Source organism: Panthera tigris, chromosome E2, assembly GCF_018350195.1.
Source record: "Panthera tigris isolate Pti1 chromosome E2, P.tigris_Pti1_mat1.1, whole genome shotgun sequence".
Classification (NCBI taxonomy): Eukaryota; Metazoa; Chordata; class Mammalia; order Carnivora; family Felidae; genus Panthera; species Panthera tigris.
In genome coordinates this window covers 13,002,853-13,020,226 of record NC_056674.1, presented here as the reverse complement: position 1 = coordinate 13,020,226, position 17,374 = coordinate 13,002,853, and the positions used below count along the sequence as shown (strand labels likewise).

Here is a 17,374-nt window from a genome sequence, read left to right as displayed (position 1 = left end):
CCTGCTTTCCCTCTGTCCCAGTACCTCTGCCTCTCCCTGATTCCCTGTCCATTCCTTGTTTTTCTCTTCACTTGCTCTCTCTCCATCACTATCTCTCTGTGTCTTGGCCTGTCTCTCCTCTCCCAGAAACCCTGTGTCCCTCTGCTTCTGTCACTCGCACCCCCCCCCCCCGGGGCTCCCTACCATCCCCAAGTCAGAGCCACAGATTACAAATCCCCCTGCTTGGACTCCACTGCCAGAGAACAGGTATGGCCTGGCTGTGATCAGGGTCCGAGTCTGGTACCGGCCCCACCAGACAGGCCCCTGTGTTTGTGAGACTTAAATATGCAGAAATGGATATGGTCACCTGGCTCCTTCCTGTGTCTCTTCCCTGCTCTGGGATGTAGCCTGGGCAAGATGCTCCCCCAGACACTTCCTGTTTCTCTCACCTGGCAGCCAAGGCTGGCTACCTGGTCCCAGGTGTGGACAATGGGTAGGGGCTGGGGGCCCAGGATCCTGGGTCTGAGGAAGGAGGAGGCCAGAGGCCTGGACTCCTGGGTCCCACCAGGGGAGGGGGGCATCCCCATGAGATCCATGACTCCTGCCAAGGTCTGCAGTTGGGAAGGATTTATTATCACTAAGTGGCCATGACAGAGCAGGGAGGGGGAGGTGACACTAACGAGGCTCTACAATCAGCTCCCCTGGAGGCAGCGATTAAGGGCTCATTACCCGCTGGGTGTAGGGGGAGGCTGGGGCGGGCAGCGGGAGAACTGAATTGGGGTGTGGGGAGGGGATGAGGACAGTCGAGAGAGAAGAAGAGTGGATACCCCCAAGGGGGAAGTTGAGTCAGGACACTCCCAGGGAAGATTTTGTGAAAAGAGAACAGGAAGGGGTGGGGTAGGGGGCACAGGGGCTGGCAGCACAGCCGGTTGGGGCAGCCTTCAGGGTCAAGGCTTCTCCAGCTGGACGTCCCCATCTCCGATGTGGAGGCTGCCCACATCCTGGTAGGTGCCCTGGAGGCCCCGGGAGATGTCCTCGTACATGGAGCAGTCATCAAGGTTCAGGCCCTGGGGTGGACACATGGTGGCGGGCCTCAGCGCCCTGATGGCCGAGCCCCTGCCCCCGATGACCCTAGGGAGGACCCCACGAGAACCCCCAGGCGCCTGCCCCTAACTTGTCCCCACCCACCACTCACCTCATAAAGGTTTTCGTCTTCATAGTCATCCTGGACGTCCACCCCGAACTTCAAATTCTGCCATCGTTTCTGGGGGTGGGGGTGGATAATTGGGAGCCTCAGTGAGGGGGGTTGTGGGAGAATGTTTTCAGACCCTCCTGGGTGCCAGGAGGGGGTAAGGGGCACGCCAAAACCACATAGCGGGGGAGTGGCAGGTGTCCCAGCTGTCTCCACTGTCCTTCCACAAATAACAGCAATCACAGTAAATGGCAGTGGCCGCCGTGGCCTCAAGAGGGGCTGGTGCAGGTCAGAGGCCCCTGGGGGAACACGCAGCCCCCATCTTCCCTGGAGGGAGGGCCACTGCACTCCCGGTTGGGGGTGGGGGTAGAGTGAGACACCATGACTGGGGGGGGGGCGGGGAGAGGGAGGTACATCTGGGGAGGTGGTGGGGGGAGGGGGGTTGAGAATGTCCTGGGGTAGGGAGGTTGAGGACAGCCCTGAGGGGAGACTGAGGCAAGATACCCCTCTTGGCCCCCCGCACTCTTTAAACTCCCGTCATGGTACTAATTCATTTACCCCCTCAGCACTGTGAGGGTGCTGTCAGTCTCCCATTTTAGCAGGTAACCTCAGACTCAGAGGGCCCTGATCCCCAGGGGGCTCACCCTGAACAGCAGCAGTGTCCCAGGTACCACAGCACAGAACAGCAGGATGATGCCCTCGGCCGTGATGATATTGTTCTTGGTGCCCTCTCCCATGTCCAGGAAAGGTCTGGAGAGTGGCTCTGTGAGGAGGGGTGTTGCTCAGAGCACTGCTGCCCCCTGCCCCCACACCCCTGGCCTCCCAGCCCCCCCCCCCCACAACGCCAGACCACTGAAGCCCCCACTCCACAGATGAGGAGATCTGGCAGTGCGGACCAGGATATGCCCATGGTGGGGGCACTGGCTCCGTCCGCCACCTCCCAGGCAGGGTGGCAGCGGTGGGTGGGGGGGAGGGGAGACCCCCGGAGCCCAGCCAGGGCTGCCACTCACCGCGCACGCGGAGGTAGGTGCCGCAGGACTGCAGGAAGTTGGGGACTTTGCTGTTGGGGACTTTCTCCTCCACCTGGCACCTATACATGCCCATGTGGCTCTTGTTCACGGTGCTGATGGTCAGCTCGCCGTTGGGGCCTTCACCATGGCTCCAGAATATATCGGGCCACGTGGCATTGCCTTGGAGGACACGCCACCACGTGATGTTGAGGGTGCTGTCCGGCCTGCTGCCATTGTGCAGACACTGGAGGTGGACGGTGTCCCCCAGGCTGACGGTCACTGATGGTGGGCCCCCATCCACCCACAGGGCCTGGCAGCCGGGGCCTGTGGAGAGGCGGAGGAGTCAGGGACTGTGGATGGGGACACAGGCCCCAGCCCCGGCCCCTGCGGGCAGCTGCCTGTGTGTGTGTGTGTGTGTGTGTGTGTCGTGGGGCTTGAGGACACTCCAGCAGGGCGGGGGTGGGGTGGGGTGGGGTGGGGTGGGGTGGGAAGAGGGCACATGGTGTTGTCATTGGAGTAAGGCTGCGGGTTAGAGTGAATACGCTTGCTGGGGGACTGAGGCTGTACCTAGGGCAGCGGAGGGAGGGCACACCTGTGGAGGATGAGGACACCCTGGGGGAGGAGGGGAGGACACACCCCTGCGGGTCCCCCTCACTTCTCCAGCACTCCCTCTTGCCCCCCTCCCCATGCTCTGTGCTTTGGCCCCACTGAATTCACTGGCATTTGGATATTTGGTTCCCTAGTGGCAGAGGTGCCCCTGCCCAGGCAGCTCCCTCCAGAATCAGTTTGGGCGTCACCTCCTCCTGAAGGCCCTCCTGGTCCTCCTTCCACCCCCTCCCAGCCCTGCCCCCCCCCCTGCCACTTTATCTTGTGTAATCTTCACAAAACCCTCAGAGGTAGGTTCTCTCATCCCAGTTTACAGGTGGGACAGCTGAGGCCCGGGGAGGGCAAATCTGTTGCCTGGCATCATCAGGGCAGGGGGAGTGGCTGGGGTTTTTAAAGCCTGAGCCTCCCGGGCCTCTTCCTGCCAGTCTTTGGGCCTGCCTTGCCCTGCACCCTCACGCCCACCCGTTATTCTCTGTAACTTTCATGTGTCAACCTGAGAGGTTCAGGAGCGAGTTCAGTTGATGGCTGGGCTGGGGATTAGGGTAGGGACTCAGCACGGTGGTTGTCAAAAGGAAGCCAGCCCACAGCCCTCTTCTGAAGGGAGGAGGTGGGAGGTGAGGAAGAGAGGAGGGGGAAGAGGGGGGGAAAGAGGCAGCCACCTCAGGGTCATGGGCTACATTCCCCAGCCCGGCTCCCAGTGTAACCTGGGTGGTCACAGTCCCACTAGCTGGCATTGCCGGGATGGGGTTGGGGGGGGGGGGCAGTACAGCTGGGAGGACAGTGTCAACGAGGAACCCCTCCCCCAGCATTGAAAAGGGGCTCCGGCCCATCGGGGTGACCGAGACTCAAGGCAGAGAAGGAGAAAGCTGTTTCTCCCCCGTGAAGCTGAGCCCTACCCCCAAGTGCTCTTCCTGCCCCCAGCTCTGGAGCTCAGTCAAGGGCGACCTTAGTTCCTTATTTTGACCTGTGAGGGGAGATGAGGGGGTGGGGAAGTCATCTCGCGCCCCTGTCTCCTTCCATGTGGCCGTGGACGGCCCTTCAACTTCGCCGAGCCCCCTCCGGCCTCCCCTCGGACCTGCGGCCTGCTTGGGACAGTCAAGCAGACAGATGCAGTTTCTTTAGGGGCCTTCCCAGCACTGCCCCCCCCCCACCTGCCGGTTCCTCTCCCCCCACTCCTAGTGCCCTTCTCTCTGCCTAAGCCCTCTCTCCAGCCTCCAGTCCTCCCCCGGCCCCCCAGCACCAGCCTGTTAGCCACGTACCCAGACCAACAGCGGAGATTAGGAAGAGGAGAAAGATAGTAGCACACGGCACTTGGGGGACTCCGGGACCCCCAGGCATCTCTCCCAGCGGGTTGGTTGGTCTGGGCTGCAGCAGTCCTGGGGTACCAGATTCCACCTCACTGGCCCCAAGCCCCGCCCCACTTCCTGCCCAGCCCCACCGGAGATGGGCTCCAATGGCCCCACTGCTGGGCCCTTCGGCTGTGGGCCCAGGGGCAGCCCCTGCCAGTGTGCTTCAGGCCCCGAGTGGAGAGAAACCGCTCCCTGCACCTGTGGCCGCAATTCCCCCGAGGGGAGGCTGCTGGGCTGGGGAAAGAAACCAGTTCACAGCCTGGCTCGGCCACTGGCCAGCCCTGGGAAGGAAGCCTGAGGGAGTCAGAGTTTGAGGTGCCTGCTGCGTGCAGGCGGTCTGTCCTGTCTGGGTGGTGGTTCTGAGCCTGGTCTCCGTTCAGTCACTGACCTTAGGCAAAGCTGAGCCTCTCTCTGAGCCTCCACGTCTTCACCTCTTGAGGTTGGAATCCAGGATTTAAAGGGGTTGTGCATGCACAGCTCTGAACATAGGGCCTAGCCCATAGCAGGTGCTCAGTAGATGTTGGTTGCTCTTAATGTTCATGAAAATAAATGGGGGCAGGCTGATCGGCTCTATGACTAGGTGGTGGCTTTCTAAGCCTTGGCATTAAAAGCAAAAAAAAAAAAAAAATTTTAATGGTTATTTATTTTTGAGAGAGAGAGAGAGTCAGAGCTCGAGCAGGGAAGAGGCAAAGAGAGAGGGAGGCACAGAATATGAAGCAGGCTCCAGGCTCTGAGCTGTCAGCACAGAGCCCGATGTGGGGCCCCAACCCCCAAACTACAAGATAATGACCTGAGCTGAAGTCGGATGTTTAACCGACTGAGCCAGCCAGGTGCCCCGTGGGCCTTGGCGTTTAAAAAAAATTTTTTTTTAAATAATCTCTACATCCAACTTGATGGGGCTCGAACTCACAACCCTGAGATCAAGAGTTGCATGCTCTATTGACAGAGCCAGCCGAGAGCCCCAGCCTTGGCGTTTTTAATCTCAGCAATGAGAACAAGAATATCTCCCCGCTGTTGTGAGATGAGCTGATGTCCCCAGCACCCTAGGAGTTAGAGCCATGATGGGCTCTCGACATGAGTCAGCCTCCCCACAAGTAGGTAAGGTAGGTCACCCCCCCATTTTACAGAGGAGAAAACTGAGGCCCAGAGAGGAGATGCCATCACTTACCCAGTGTAGTACAATTTGGGAGTAGTGGAGCAGAGATTCAAAGTCACTTACGTGGGCCCACATACCTTTGAGCATCATTTTAGGTCACGTGGAAGGAAAATGAGGTCTGAGGAGTGGGGGTGGGGAATTACATGAGGTTGTTGAGATGTTTGTGAGCCGTTAGGGGACAGTCACACATGCACCTAAGAAGACACATAGGGAAAAACATTTATTGCAGAGAGATTTTTGGTAGCAGAAGCTGGGAAACAGAAAGCCCATTTACAGGAGAATGGGACGCATACATTGTGGTGTAGGCAGCCGGTAGAGTAATACTCAGCAGGAGAAAAGGCAGAGCTCTGCTTGTCAACACGGCTGCGTCTCAGAAATGACATGAAAATGACGTGTAGCATGAAACAGTTGACTTGTTTTCAAAAGGCGAAGCAACACTGGGTGCTGTTAGGGACACATGCATCTGTAGTCAATTAGGGAACCCATGCAGGTGAGCGACACCCAGTTCCTGAGAGGGGGTTCCCTTTGGGGCAAGCGAGGAGGGCTGTGACCTCAGAGGGCTGGTACAGAGGCTTTGTCTGTGCCAGTTTTAGGTCTTGTGTTACTTCTTAAGCTGGGTAGGGGGTACATGGGTCTTTCTTACACTAATAGGTATACTGTTTTGATTGCTTGAAGCATTTCATGACTTATAAATGAAAATGCAATTGTCACCCACACAGAGCATGGGCCTCCGGAGTTCATGTTTGAATGTCAGTTCTGTTTCAATCTCAGCTCTGCCAACTGACTGGTGGTCTGAACCTCAGTTTCTTCTCCTGTAATCACCCCGCTTGTCCCCCTTGTGAGGCTACAAGAATACTACAGTGAGCTTATCACAGTTCCTAGGACACAGTTCCGCTTCTCTGGCCTGGGGCCCTCCCCCTTCCCTCCAGGGACCCAGGTGTTCTGCTGTGACCCTTGTTGTGTAGCAGGTCACCAGCCCCTCTCTGCTTTAGCTCCTCCTTATGATCCTCGCCGCCCCCCCCCCGCCCTCCCCCGCCTCAAGAAACCTGGGCAGACGCTGCAGCCCTATAATTCACCTCCTGCATCTGCTGAGGCTGTTTCCAGGCCCTCGACTGCCCCCCGGCGGCTGGAGAGGCGCAGCTGCTGGATTGCAGGCCTTTGAGGCCGAACTGGACTGTTTGGGCACGTCCACACCCCGCTTACCTCGTTGCCCCATTTCCTGTACTTCTGAGGCGGGCAATGCACCGTAGTGGCTGGAGCCCAGCTGCCCGGGTCCAAATTCCGGCTTTGCCACCCCCCCATAGTACATAGGCAAATTACCCACCCTGTGACTTACTCTCACTACATCTAAAATGTGGGGGCTTTTGGGCACCTTCAGCAGGTTGCCTTGTGTTAGGTGATACAAAGTGCCTTTGCATGTGGTAGGCTGTTTATTCAGTACAAGTCTTCCAGCACTTTTTTTAACGTTTATTTATTATTGAAAGAGAGAGAGCGTGAGCAGAGGAGGGACAGAGAGAGAGGGAGACACGGAATCTGAAGCAGGCTCCAGGCCCTGAGCTGTCAGCACAGAGCCCGACGCGGGGCTCGACCTCACAGACCGTGAGACAGGACCTGAGCTGAAGTCGGACGCTTCAGGCACCCTCAGCACTGACTTCTAAGCTGGGAGAGAGGCCAGCTTCATTTCCCACCAGGTGAGGGACTCTGCTGTTCTCTGGTAACTGGTTGTCTGCTTGGTGTGATGTCCTGAGCCATGGCACAATCTACCTATATGGTACTTCCCCAGATCCCTCAAGAATAAGAAACTAAGTTGGGGCACCGGGATGGCTCAGTCTGTTGGGCGTCCAACTTCGACTCAGGTCATGAACTTGTGGCCTGTGAGATGGAGCCCGCATTGGTCTCTGTGTTGACAGTTTGGAGCCTGCTTCCAAAGGTCTCCCTCTCTCTGCCCCTTCCCCATTCGCACGGTCTCTTCCAAAGCCAGCTCAGGCTCAGCATCTTAGCACTCCCCAGGTAGGAGGTGGGTTTGGTCCCACAGGGGCCACTTTTCCAGGCTGTTTTCTGGGGCCTGGCACATAGCCACTTGGTGCCCTTCGTATCCCCTGCCCCTACCAGGGGCCCAATCATAGGCAGGCTCCTGCCCCATTCATGCCTGAGAGCCAATCACCTCACAGGACTGAAGAGGCAGTGCCCCTCTACCTCTGCTCAGGTGCCTCTCGCACCTCTCCACTAGGATGATGGTGGGTGTGGGTGGGAAAGGGCACTGGGTCCCAACTCTGGGGCAGGTACAACCAGCTCCAGAAGGGCCCAAGGCAATAGATCTCTAGAGAGCAAAGGTTCAGGCAGGGTCAGTGGTCTGTTTGCCAACAAATGGTGCACACCAAGTCACCTTGGCCTGGAGGCACTCAAGGAGTCACCAGAAATGAAGGCCGGCTGCCCCAGCCCTGCTTTGTTGCAGGAAGGGACAGAATGCGGTCTCTGTAGCCCAGGCCCCAGCTGGGGCCACTGCCTGAAAGCCACTCCTTTTCAGTTTCTCATCTTACTGAGAACTGCAAAGGCAGGATGTGGGGGAGGTGCAAGGGCCTCTTGTCCTGGCCCCACCCAACCACCAGTCCAGCTAGGGCACCAGGCCCACTGGGGGTGGAACTGCTTGAACCGGGAAGGCTGGGCCTTAGGCTTTAGTGGCTGCTGGTATCACAGTCACTAGGGATCCCTAGTCCCCCTCTTTCACGAGGAAAGGGAAGCTCAAGGCGCCTCCTTCATGCCCCCAAAGGGAAGAGCAACAGCAGCCAATCAAGAGACTCGGACCAGGATTACGAATGAGGCAATTTATTAACCCAGCATTTGTTCTAATGCTTCTTGTTGGCAGCTGCCACCTGTGGGAAAAGACGGGAGAGTAATTAAGATCGGCCGTGGGGTCTGTGTTCTGGAGCTTTGGAGCAGCTACCCGCCACCCGAGGGACGCCAGGCACCTGGATTTGGGTCTGACCGGTGTTCATCCAATTTAATCCTTATAGCCTCGGGCATTTCCCCATTTTACAGAAGTGTCAACGGAGACTAAAAGAAAGGGAGTGGCGGAGCAGGATTCCAACACCTGCCCACTGCTCTGCTATCCACACTGTCTATGCCCTGCCCTGCGCAGAAGAGATCACCGGCTCCTTCCAGGCAACCCCCGGACTCCCAGGGGGCTGACACCTTCTACTCTTTTTTGACACTTGACTAAGTGATTGAGCCCTCCAAGGCTCCTAGGAGACCTGAGTCAATGATACAGAAAGAAAAAACCCAACAATGGGTTCATGCCTGGCCCTGGGGGCTCCCACTGCTGTAGCCCACTGAGCCCTCACCACTACCCTATGGAGGCTGGCAAGAGTAGACCATTCTACAGATGGGACTGGCTCCAGGCGAACAGACTCTGCCCCAAGGTGTCCAGCCAGTCAGGGATCTGGATGGAGACCCTTGTTCTGAGCTGGCTTGCCTCCCCCACTCTCTCCACAGCCATCCCGGCTGATGTCAGTGACCATGAAGAATGAGAAAACACTGCAGCTAGAGTCCTGAGAAGGCTGATTGGGCAAAGGGGAGTTGTGTGCAGAAACCTGTCCTGCACGGGAAACAATTCCAGCTGCACGCCAGGCCTGGGGTCCCGGCACCCACATTTCTAACCAGCTCTAGCAGGAAGTTAGTCAGAAACGTTCTTTCTCCTGCCCCTGACCCCACCAGCCTGGGCTGTGCCCTCCAGGGTAGGAAATTCTGACCTGACAAATCCCAGGCAGTGACTAAGAGACCCAGTCCCGGCCCACACCCAGGCCTCACCTGTCCGGCGATTCTGTCCAGATCTCTCTGTCCCTGAGGTGTCAGTTTGCGTCCCCTGCGGGAGAAGGGTCATGCAGCCCCCCATGAGTGGAGGCTCTCAACCATGTCACTGCCAGGCCCACCCTGGATGTAAGCCAGGCTTCCCAAGAAGGCACCTGGCCATGGGACCACATGACACCAGCCAAGTCCCACTGAGGGCCCCAGTCAGCTGCATTCTAACGAGCTGGGGGCAGGAGTGGGAGCCCCCCTGGGAGCTGCCAGGGTGTCGTTTGTGCGAGCATTAGATCAAAAGCCCCGAAAAATCAATTGGGAAAAGTTAACGAGCAGGCTAATGAAAGCGGACAGTCGCTAAATTACCTTCCTGGAGCTTGGGGTAGTCAGCCAGAGAGGTCGGGGTGAGGCCCCTCACTGTTCACTTTTCTGCAGAATCCCCTGCCCGCCTGAGGGGCAGGTGCAGACAGCAGGACAGACCTGGCACCTCTCCACACGGGGGAAGGATGGCTCTAGACAACTTCATTACAGGTGATCTGACCCCAAGTGTCCTCCATCACCCCTGTCCCAGCCATTCCCCCCAACCCCGCTTACCCATCTTGGTCCTTTTCCACCATTTTCAGCCCCTCTAGGGCTTGGAGGACCCTGCGGGCCACGCTCTTGGAGCCTCTGCTAAAGTGGCTGGGCATGACCCCATTTCTCTGACGTCCTCCATAGATCTTGGTCATGGAGCCGACTCCAGCGCCGCCCCGGAGGTACAGGTGCCGTGCTGTGGAAGCTGGGTGGGGTGTGCGTGAGATGTGAGGATCCTTCTCAAGCAAAGTAGAGTCCTCTCTATAGCTGACGCAGGCTGAGGGAAGGGCCTCGCTCAAGGTCACACACATAACTGTGTGCATAGCAGCTAATTCCTCCCATTGTATAGCCCGGAAAACTGAGAATACACAGACTAAGGACTGGGCCCCCACCCCAGCTATCCCACAGCCAAGCTGCCCTACACCCCGGGCCCAGCTGAGGAGACTGGACGGCCTGCCACAGCTGAGCTGCCGTGAGCCTGGGCCCAGGGTCCTATGGGCAGAGCCTGGCAAATGCTTAAGCCGTTGACTTTCCACCTCCAGGCCCAGGCCTGAGGGGCAGGAGTACGAGCAGGGATATGTCACCTGAGCGCAGCTCCCTAAGCCCCTTGGCCCTGGAGAACTCAGGGTCAGAGCCGACACCCCATGCAGTGACGTTCCCAACCCTGAACGGGCATCACCCCTTCCGCAACCACAGGATTCTTATCCGGCTTGGACAAGTCCCCCATCCCTCACTGTTCTGTTCAACAGGGCCATTTGCCCACCAGGCCCTGTGCCATCTGCTTTTCATGCTCCCCCATGAGGCAGTAAGATGGTTTTACGACCTGGCCTGATGGTGTGTGGCCTCGGTAAGTCACCCACCCTCACCTGAGAGCTGCACGGGTGTCCAGTGCTATTCTCCTTCACAGAAAAGCAAACAGGCTCCAGAAGGCACTCACTGGCCTCATGTCACATAGCACGGAGGAACAGACTGTTCTGGCTTTCTATCTCAGGGGGCCACTGAAATTTGAGGGAACTAGGGCTTGAGATGCAAGGACTCCAGGTCATTCCAGGGCTGCCAGCGATCAGTACATAAGGTTTTGCCCAAGTGACTACTTTTAGTCCCTACAGATCAGAGGGGAAAAATCAGGATTCCTTCCTCCAGTAACTACTTACTCCTAACAACCAGGTGCCAGGCCACATCCATGACCTTGTGGGGTTCTGAGCTGGGGGTGGGTGGAACTTACCACCTAAAGTGGGCTACTCCTCCCAAAGAAGTTCTTCCACACCACTTGTCCCCACCCAGACCCCTCCTGCCCTGTAAGATGGTCTTCAGATACAGTCATGGGCTTCTGGGGGCCTCGGCATGGCTGAAACCCTCACCACCTTTATCAGGACCACTGTACAACCTCTCCCTGGTTTCACTGCTTCCAGCTTTTGCTCACTTTAAAACTGTTCTCCTTGGGGGGCGCCTGGGTGGCTCAGTCAGTTGAGCATCTGACTTCGGCTCAGGTCATGATCTCACAGCCTGTGAGTTCGAGCCCCGCATCGGGCTCTGTGCTGACAGCTCAGAGCCTGGAGGCTGCTTCGGATTCTGTGTCTCCCTCTCTCTGCCCCTCCCCCACTCATGCTCTCGCATGCTCTCTCTCAAAAATAAACAAACATTAAAAAAAATTTTTTTTAAACAGTCCTCCTTGGTTCTTCCTACCTCCACACCACCTCCAGCATCAAAACTCCCCTTCCAGTGATATCACTGGAAAAGTCCAGACTTCCAGACCAGCTCACATGCCCAACAGCTACCACCATTCCTCCTGTGCCTGTGCCAAGCCATGCTTTGGCCTGGGTGGAGATGTGCTCTCCCACCTGGGCTCTACCCAGGGCTGAGGAAAGCAGAATGGCCTCAGGAAGGGGTCAGTGGAATACTCCCAAGCACACAGATGCCCAGGAGAAGCCAGGCCAGGACCACCGCTCAGCCTAGCCCCAGTCCGGGCTCTGTATAAAGAGATGGCCAACCCCTGAGCCGTCTGGCAACACAGGGTGTGAATCCCGACACTGCTCCTCTCAGCCGAGTCCACCCCCTATTTGGGCGGTCTGGGCCTGGGCCACGGGACTCAAGGGGAAGCCTACTCAAATCCTGAGGATTGAGTGGCAGAGAATAAGCTCCAGTAAAGTCCAACTATTAGTTTCTTCAAGGAGGAGGTGGAGGGGCTGCTGTAAATTTTTCCTTAAGCTGCAAAAAACTAGCTGGTGTGGTGTCAGATAGAGGGTACCCCCCACCCCAGTTCTTGGTAATTATTTTCCTGACCTATTAAAAGGGAAAGAATATTAATGCTACAAGTCGGAAAGCATTACAGTCAAAATAACAGAATTCTACAAAATAATTGGCCTTTTCTCACCCCCACCCTGCTGAGACCCAGGCCCCAATCCTTCTGAAGTGGAGCTGTAACATCACAAATCAGGCCATCCTAGGTGCTGCTTAGGAGGTGACAGCAAGCCAGGTGTGGTCACAAATGGCTTCTCAAGTCCCTCTAAGACTTTCTGCTCCTCTTGGAAATCCTGTCCCAAGTGTCCAGGAGTCACTCCCCACCTCAAAGTATAAAGGAGGGACCAGTAGCATCCTCCCACCCAAGGGGCCACCAGGCGGAGAGGGTCACAATGCTCTTGAACACCTGGTATACCAAAGTTTCACAAATGTCTTTGCAGCGCAGCATTTTTTTTTTTTCTTTTTTTAATTTTTTTTCAACGTTTTTTTATTTATTTTTGGGACAGAGAGAGACAGAGCATGAACGGGGGAGGGGCAGAGAGAGAGGGAGACACAGAATCGGAAACAGGCTCCAGGCTCCGAGCCATCAGCCCAGAGCCTGACGCGGGGCTCGAACTCACGGACCGCGAGATCGTGACCTGGCTGAAGTCGGACGCTTAACCGACTGCGCCACCCAGGCGCCCCGCATTTTTTTTTTAAGTTTATTTATATTGTGAGGGGGCAGGGGAGGGGGGGGGGGGAGAGAGAGAGAGAGAGAGAGAGAGAGAGAGAGAGAGAGAGAATGAATGAATGAATGAATGAATATCCCAGGCAGGCTCTGCACTGTCAGCATGCAGGGCCTGAACTCACTAACTGTGAAAACATGACCTGAGCTGAAGTTGGATGCTCAACTGAGCCACCCAGGTGCCCCTACAGCTCAGCATCTTAATAACTGTTCTTTGCCAAGCTTCTAAGGAAAGAATCCGGACATTGTCACCCCTTAACTTGTTCCTGAAATGTCTCCAAGGCCTTGATCTTTCCAATAACAGCATATGTGACTGCCCAGTCCTATGCACTGATCAGAGAAGACCAGGTCCCATCCACAATGATTTCATTTGGGACATTCAGATGTCCCAATTTAGGAGTCACTCACTGCTGGACAAGACACAATGGATTCCCACCTCCCTCCCAAGCAAGACCTTCTGACAATGAAGAAACCAGGGGGCTTGTCCAAGGCCACACGGCAACACCCCCTCCCCTCACAAACCCTACAGTGGTCTTTCCTTGACATCACAATGCAGGGAAGGAGAAAATGCAAATACAGCACAGACTCGGGTCTGCCAAGCTTGGAGTCAGCGTGTCATGCTCTCCTAAGGTCACTTCACCTGTCTGTACCTGTTTCCTCTTTGGTAACTGAGTATCTCCAGTGACTTGCCCAGAGTATGAGCTAACCCCAACTAGGTGGGAGCACTCTAGGCTGGTAAACTTCTCCAGTAAAGGGTCAGAATAAATATTTTTGGCTTTGGAGGCCACCAGCCCGTCACAATTGCAACTCTGCCTCAGGTGTACATGTAAACAAATGGGCGTGGCAGTGTCCCAACAAAAATGTGCACAACAGACCTTGGTCTAGAATCACTATGCTATGCCACTAAGGCAGCTGGGGAAATGAGGTCAAAAAGGGAGTTTTGGAAACCTTGAGTAAGGGAGATCAGGATGGCAGGTAGAGGATGCACACTCCGTGTGAGTTGTCAGAGAAGGGGCCAGGAAACAGTCTAAGGCTCATCTAGGCGTACTGCCCAGGGTGGTCTCGATCTCATTTCACACTAATCTCTCCCCATCTACAAAAATACAACAAGCATAAAACAGAAAACCACCAGTACTATGTGGGAAGTTTTCAACAGGGCAGATTAAACAAAATATGTAGATTTACCTGACCACATAGGAAAAGCCAGTAGACTTTCTCCTCATCTTAGATCCAAAACTGCCTTGACCAACTGATTCTTGGGGCATTGCCAAAGAACATTCAGGACCAGGCAGCCTTGCTTCCCAAGATGGGTGGATGGGGTGGTGGTCTCATCCAGGCCCCATCACTAATGTGTGCCTGGGGAAATCAAGCCAGCTTCCCTTCCCCAACCCTTTTTTCTTCCTAAAAGCAGAGTGGGGATCCCCGCTATATGCTACCCACCCTACCCACCTGAGAGTTGACCTTTTAATCCTCAGGAGTCTGAGGCTGTGGCCAAGTCATGTTGGCCTCTGCCCGTCCAGGGCCTGAAACAGAGTGGACCTCATGGACATCTGATGCACAAGAGCAACACCAATCTACAAAATACATCATATTCCAAAGTGCCAAAGGGACTTGGTACCAAGGCCAACTCTTCTCAAAGTCACCCTGAAGCTTTCTTTATTTCCAAACTGTGCTTCCCACCTACTTCCTGTCTGGAGACAGTCTTTGGCCAGGATGGAGCCCCTAGGTCAGAGATTGAAGGTTAAAAGATTGCAGAAGCTGACGGTCCTTAATGAAGGCCTGTGCAGAGGTTGCTGCCTTGAACAACCTAGCACTGACCACCCCTCCATCCCTAAGTTAGGCCTTCATGGAGTGACAGCTGGGAGAAACTTGAAATGTCAAGGACAGGTAAAAATTAGCACTGTGCCATTGGGCACTACACTGAAGTCACTCCTTCGAACTTATCACTGGTAGACTAATAAGAGAGGGGACTGGCAAATGGTTACAGGGTGATCATAAGGCTTTGTTTTGGGTACTTGGGACTTACCAAGATTTAGAGCAAGGAGTGACCCGGCCAGATCCCAACCACTTAAAAGAAATGGTCTCTCTAGAGAGACAAGGAGAAAACCAGCCTATGGATCTGAACGATAAAAATGGGACACCTGACTTTTCTTGAAGGACTACTCTGCCACAGGGGTATTGTACAGGTTTTAACTGTCATAAGCTCATTTGATTCCCACTACAATCCTGTGTTGTTAACAATCGTTAGCCTCATTTCAGAGAGGACACAAAGAGGAACAGGCAGATGGAGGCCACACAGTTAAGTGGCAGAGAGAAATCTGAACTGGGGAGAGTCTTGACTCCACGAACATGGAAGCGTCAGTAAACGCTTTCCTCTAAAACAAACTACCTCTAAGTAAACGATGAACATTCACTTGACCCTGGGTTTCCCTAGAGTTTCAGAGGAAGCCACAGGTCCTCACATCAATCGCTTACAAACGAAAACAGACTCAGAAATGAAGTTACTGAGCGTCACACAAGCACGTAGCGATAGCCTAGTGCTTCTCACACTGTAGATCAACTATAATTTAAAGAGTTTCTCTCCTCTTGCAATCTTGGGTGAGCTCACAGAGAGAACAGGGAGGGATGGTTTGTGCCAGGGGTCACCCAGCACCCCCCCCCCATTACCCAGAGGCCCCAGTTCCTCACCAGCTCGTGTGTAGAACCAGTTCTCATCGTAGGGAGCAAGCTCTTTATGCTTGGCCAGCTTGACAGTGTCCACCCATTCAGGGACTTTCAGCTTCCCAGACCTGGGACCAACGGTGAGAAAGTGACGATCCAGGAGTCTCCCCAAACTCCAGCCCCCAAATCCCCTCTGCTCAACCCAAAATGTATAGGTTACCAGGAGCTCCACGTGTCCCAGAACATAAAAAAACCAGAAACGCGGCCACAACCCAAACCCAGGCCTCAGGCAGAAAAGCAGACTCCACACGGAGACCTCACACAAGCCTCCCGGTACCCGAGAAGAGAAACAACGTCCGCGGAGGAGTCAGGCAAAGACCACAGCCCCCATCCACCGAGCCCGAGGCCCCACACTCACTTTTTGAGGAAGGCTGCCAGAGCTCTGACGAACTCCTGCTGGTTCACGTCTTTTACAGTAACTCCAGGCATCTACGAGAAAAAGAGCAAGCATGTGAACTTGGCACTGGTGGAGACGGCTGACAGGGGCCAGGGCCTTGCCCCCACGCGACCGCAGCCGCCGCACTCCCGTTCCTTCCCGAGGCCCTACTTCAGATACGGGCCCTAAAGGCCCCGGCGCCTGTGGGTGCTAGACTTCACCGCCGCTCACGGTCTCTGCGCGTCGCACGAGCACGGCCTGGCGCCGTGATGGAGACGCCAGATGACCCCAGCCCCTGATTCTGGGGACCCCCTCCTTGCATCCCCGCCGCCCGCCTGGCCCAGTCTCGGTCCCCGGACCTCGCAGACCGGGCATGTCCGGGCCTGCCGCTCGCACGTGGCTGCGGCTCCAGGGGGCGGGGCGGCCCCACACAGTCTCCCCGGGGGCCCCAGACACGCACTCCCGCCTGGGGAGTCGGGCCCCTGACGCCCCGCGCCCAGCCCGAGCAGGAGCGCCCGTCTTACCGTGCGGCCTCCGCGCTGCCAGCCAGGGGAAAGGGAGCAACGGGGTTTCCCGGGCGCACAAGTCGGGCGTCGGGTATCGCGAGAAGTGCGAGCTCTCGCGAGAGCGAGGCCAGAAGAGCCGCCCCGCCTCTCTGAGGGCGAATGCGGCTTCGAGCTGGGAGGGCGTGTGGTGTGGGGGCGGGCAGGCAAAGGAGAAAGCCTAGGGGACGGGGGTGGAAGCCTGGGTCCTGCCCGCCCTTTCCTCTCCTGGAGTGTAATCGAGCGCCCGTCCTGAGCTGTGGGGTGGGACGGCTTCGTTTGCGTCGATCGCGGCGGAGGAGACTGTGGCGGCGAAAGTTGGGCTTTGGATGGGCAGGAAAGAGGGACCCGGCCACGGCCCGTGCCCCCGCGGGACGACCCCCTTTGTGGGTGGAAGTGGCTTTCCGGGCCGGAAGTAGGGGGTAGTAAGGGCGGAACTGTGATGGGGAACCCTGCGGTAGTGCAAAGAGGAAATGTGTTCGATCACCAGTCCTCGCGAGAGCAGAAGGAGAAGCACCACCCTTCTTAGGGCGGAAACTGCTTCATCACGGCCCAGGCGACCGCAGTGGGATGGAGGAACTACAGGCGGGGAGGAGATTAGGGCAGGGACAAAGAGGTGGAGGCGGGACGTTCGGAGAAGTTAGTGCAGCTCTGCCTCCTAGTGCTTGAGTCTGTTCGCTCAGCACTTTAGGTTTCTTTTGCTCACTTGCCTCACTGACCCGTGTGGCTTTAGGCAGTCCACTTGCCCTTTCAAGGCTTCAGACTCTCAGTTAAAAAGAAAATACAGGGGCGCCTGGGTGGCTCAGCCGGTTAAGCGTCTGACTTCAGTTCAGGTCATATCTCACAGTCCGTGAGTTCGAGCCCCACGTGGGTGCTCTGTGCTGACCCCCTCGGAGCCTGGACCCTGCTTCAGATTCTGTGTCTCGGTCACTCTCTGTCCCTCCCCTGCTCATGCTCTCTCTGTCTCAAAAATAAAAACATTTTAAAAAAATATTTAAAAAAAGAAAAAGCAAACACAATTTAGATGGAAACACCAAAATCCTGGCGTTTTGCGCCTTTTAAGTGACTGTTCTTGTACATGGTGTTATCACATTAATTCCAGCAACA

The 17,374-nt window shown here is 56.0% G+C and overlaps 2 protein-coding genes across 2 annotated transcripts; both read right to left on the bottom strand.

Moving 5' to 3' along the window:
* Window positions 1–591: 591 nt before the first annotated feature.
* CD79A (CD79a molecule) lies at window positions 592–4,200 on the bottom strand. Its single transcript, XM_042968758.1, has 5 exons — window positions 4,047–4,200; window positions 2,182–2,505; window positions 1,816–1,934; window positions 1,175–1,243; window positions 592–1,046 (listed from the first exon to the last, which is right to left on the bottom strand). Exons 1-5 carry the CDS (start codon window positions 4,123–4,125, stop codon window positions 927–929), a joined length of 711 nt encoding a protein of 236 aa, XP_042824692.1. The 5' UTR covers window positions 4,126–4,200; the 3' UTR covers window positions 592–926.
* Window positions 4,201–8,102: 3,902 nt separating this feature from the next.
* RPS19 (ribosomal protein S19) lies at window positions 8,103–16,348 on the bottom strand. The gene is made up of 6 exons (XM_007086599.3): window positions 16,250–16,348; window positions 15,708–15,778; window positions 15,317–15,417; window positions 9,685–9,868; window positions 9,100–9,154; window positions 8,103–8,165 (listed from the first exon to the last, which is right to left on the bottom strand). The coding sequence occupies exons 2-6, from the start codon at window positions 15,776–15,778 to the stop codon at window positions 8,139–8,141; spliced, it is 438 nt and encodes a 145-aa protein (XP_007086661.1). The 5' UTR covers window positions 16,250–16,348; the 3' UTR covers window positions 8,103–8,138.
* Window positions 16,349–17,374: the final 1,026 nt, after the last annotated feature.

Excerpts from the sequence above, each read along its gene's own strand:
- RPS19 (XM_007086599.3), bottom strand. The coding sequence starts at position 15,778 with ATGCCTGGAGTTACTGTAAAAGACGTGAACCAGCAGGAGTTCGTCAGA. Across the intron at positions 15,418-15,707 it reads CTGGCAGCCTTCCTCAAAAA|GTCTGGGAAGCTGAAAGTCC; the intron begins GTGAGTGTGGGG and ends CGTTGGTCCCAG. Across the intron at positions 9,155-9,684 it reads GTGGAAAAGGACCAAGATGG|GGGACGCAAACTGACACCTC; the intron begins GTAAGCGGGGTT and ends CTTCTCCCGCAG.
- CD79A (XM_042968758.1), bottom strand. The coding sequence starts at position 4,125 with ATGCCTGGGGGTCCCGGAGTCCCCCAAGTGCCGTGTGCTACTATCTTT. Across the intron at positions 1,935-2,181 it reads CACCTACCTCCGCGTGCGCG|AGCCACTCTCCAGACCTTTC; the intron begins GTGAGTGGCAGC and ends CCCTCCTCACAG. Across the intron at positions 1,244-1,815 it reads GGACACTGCTGCTGTTCAGG|AAACGATGGCAGAATTTGAA; the intron begins GTGAGCCCCCTG and ends CCCCACCCCCAG.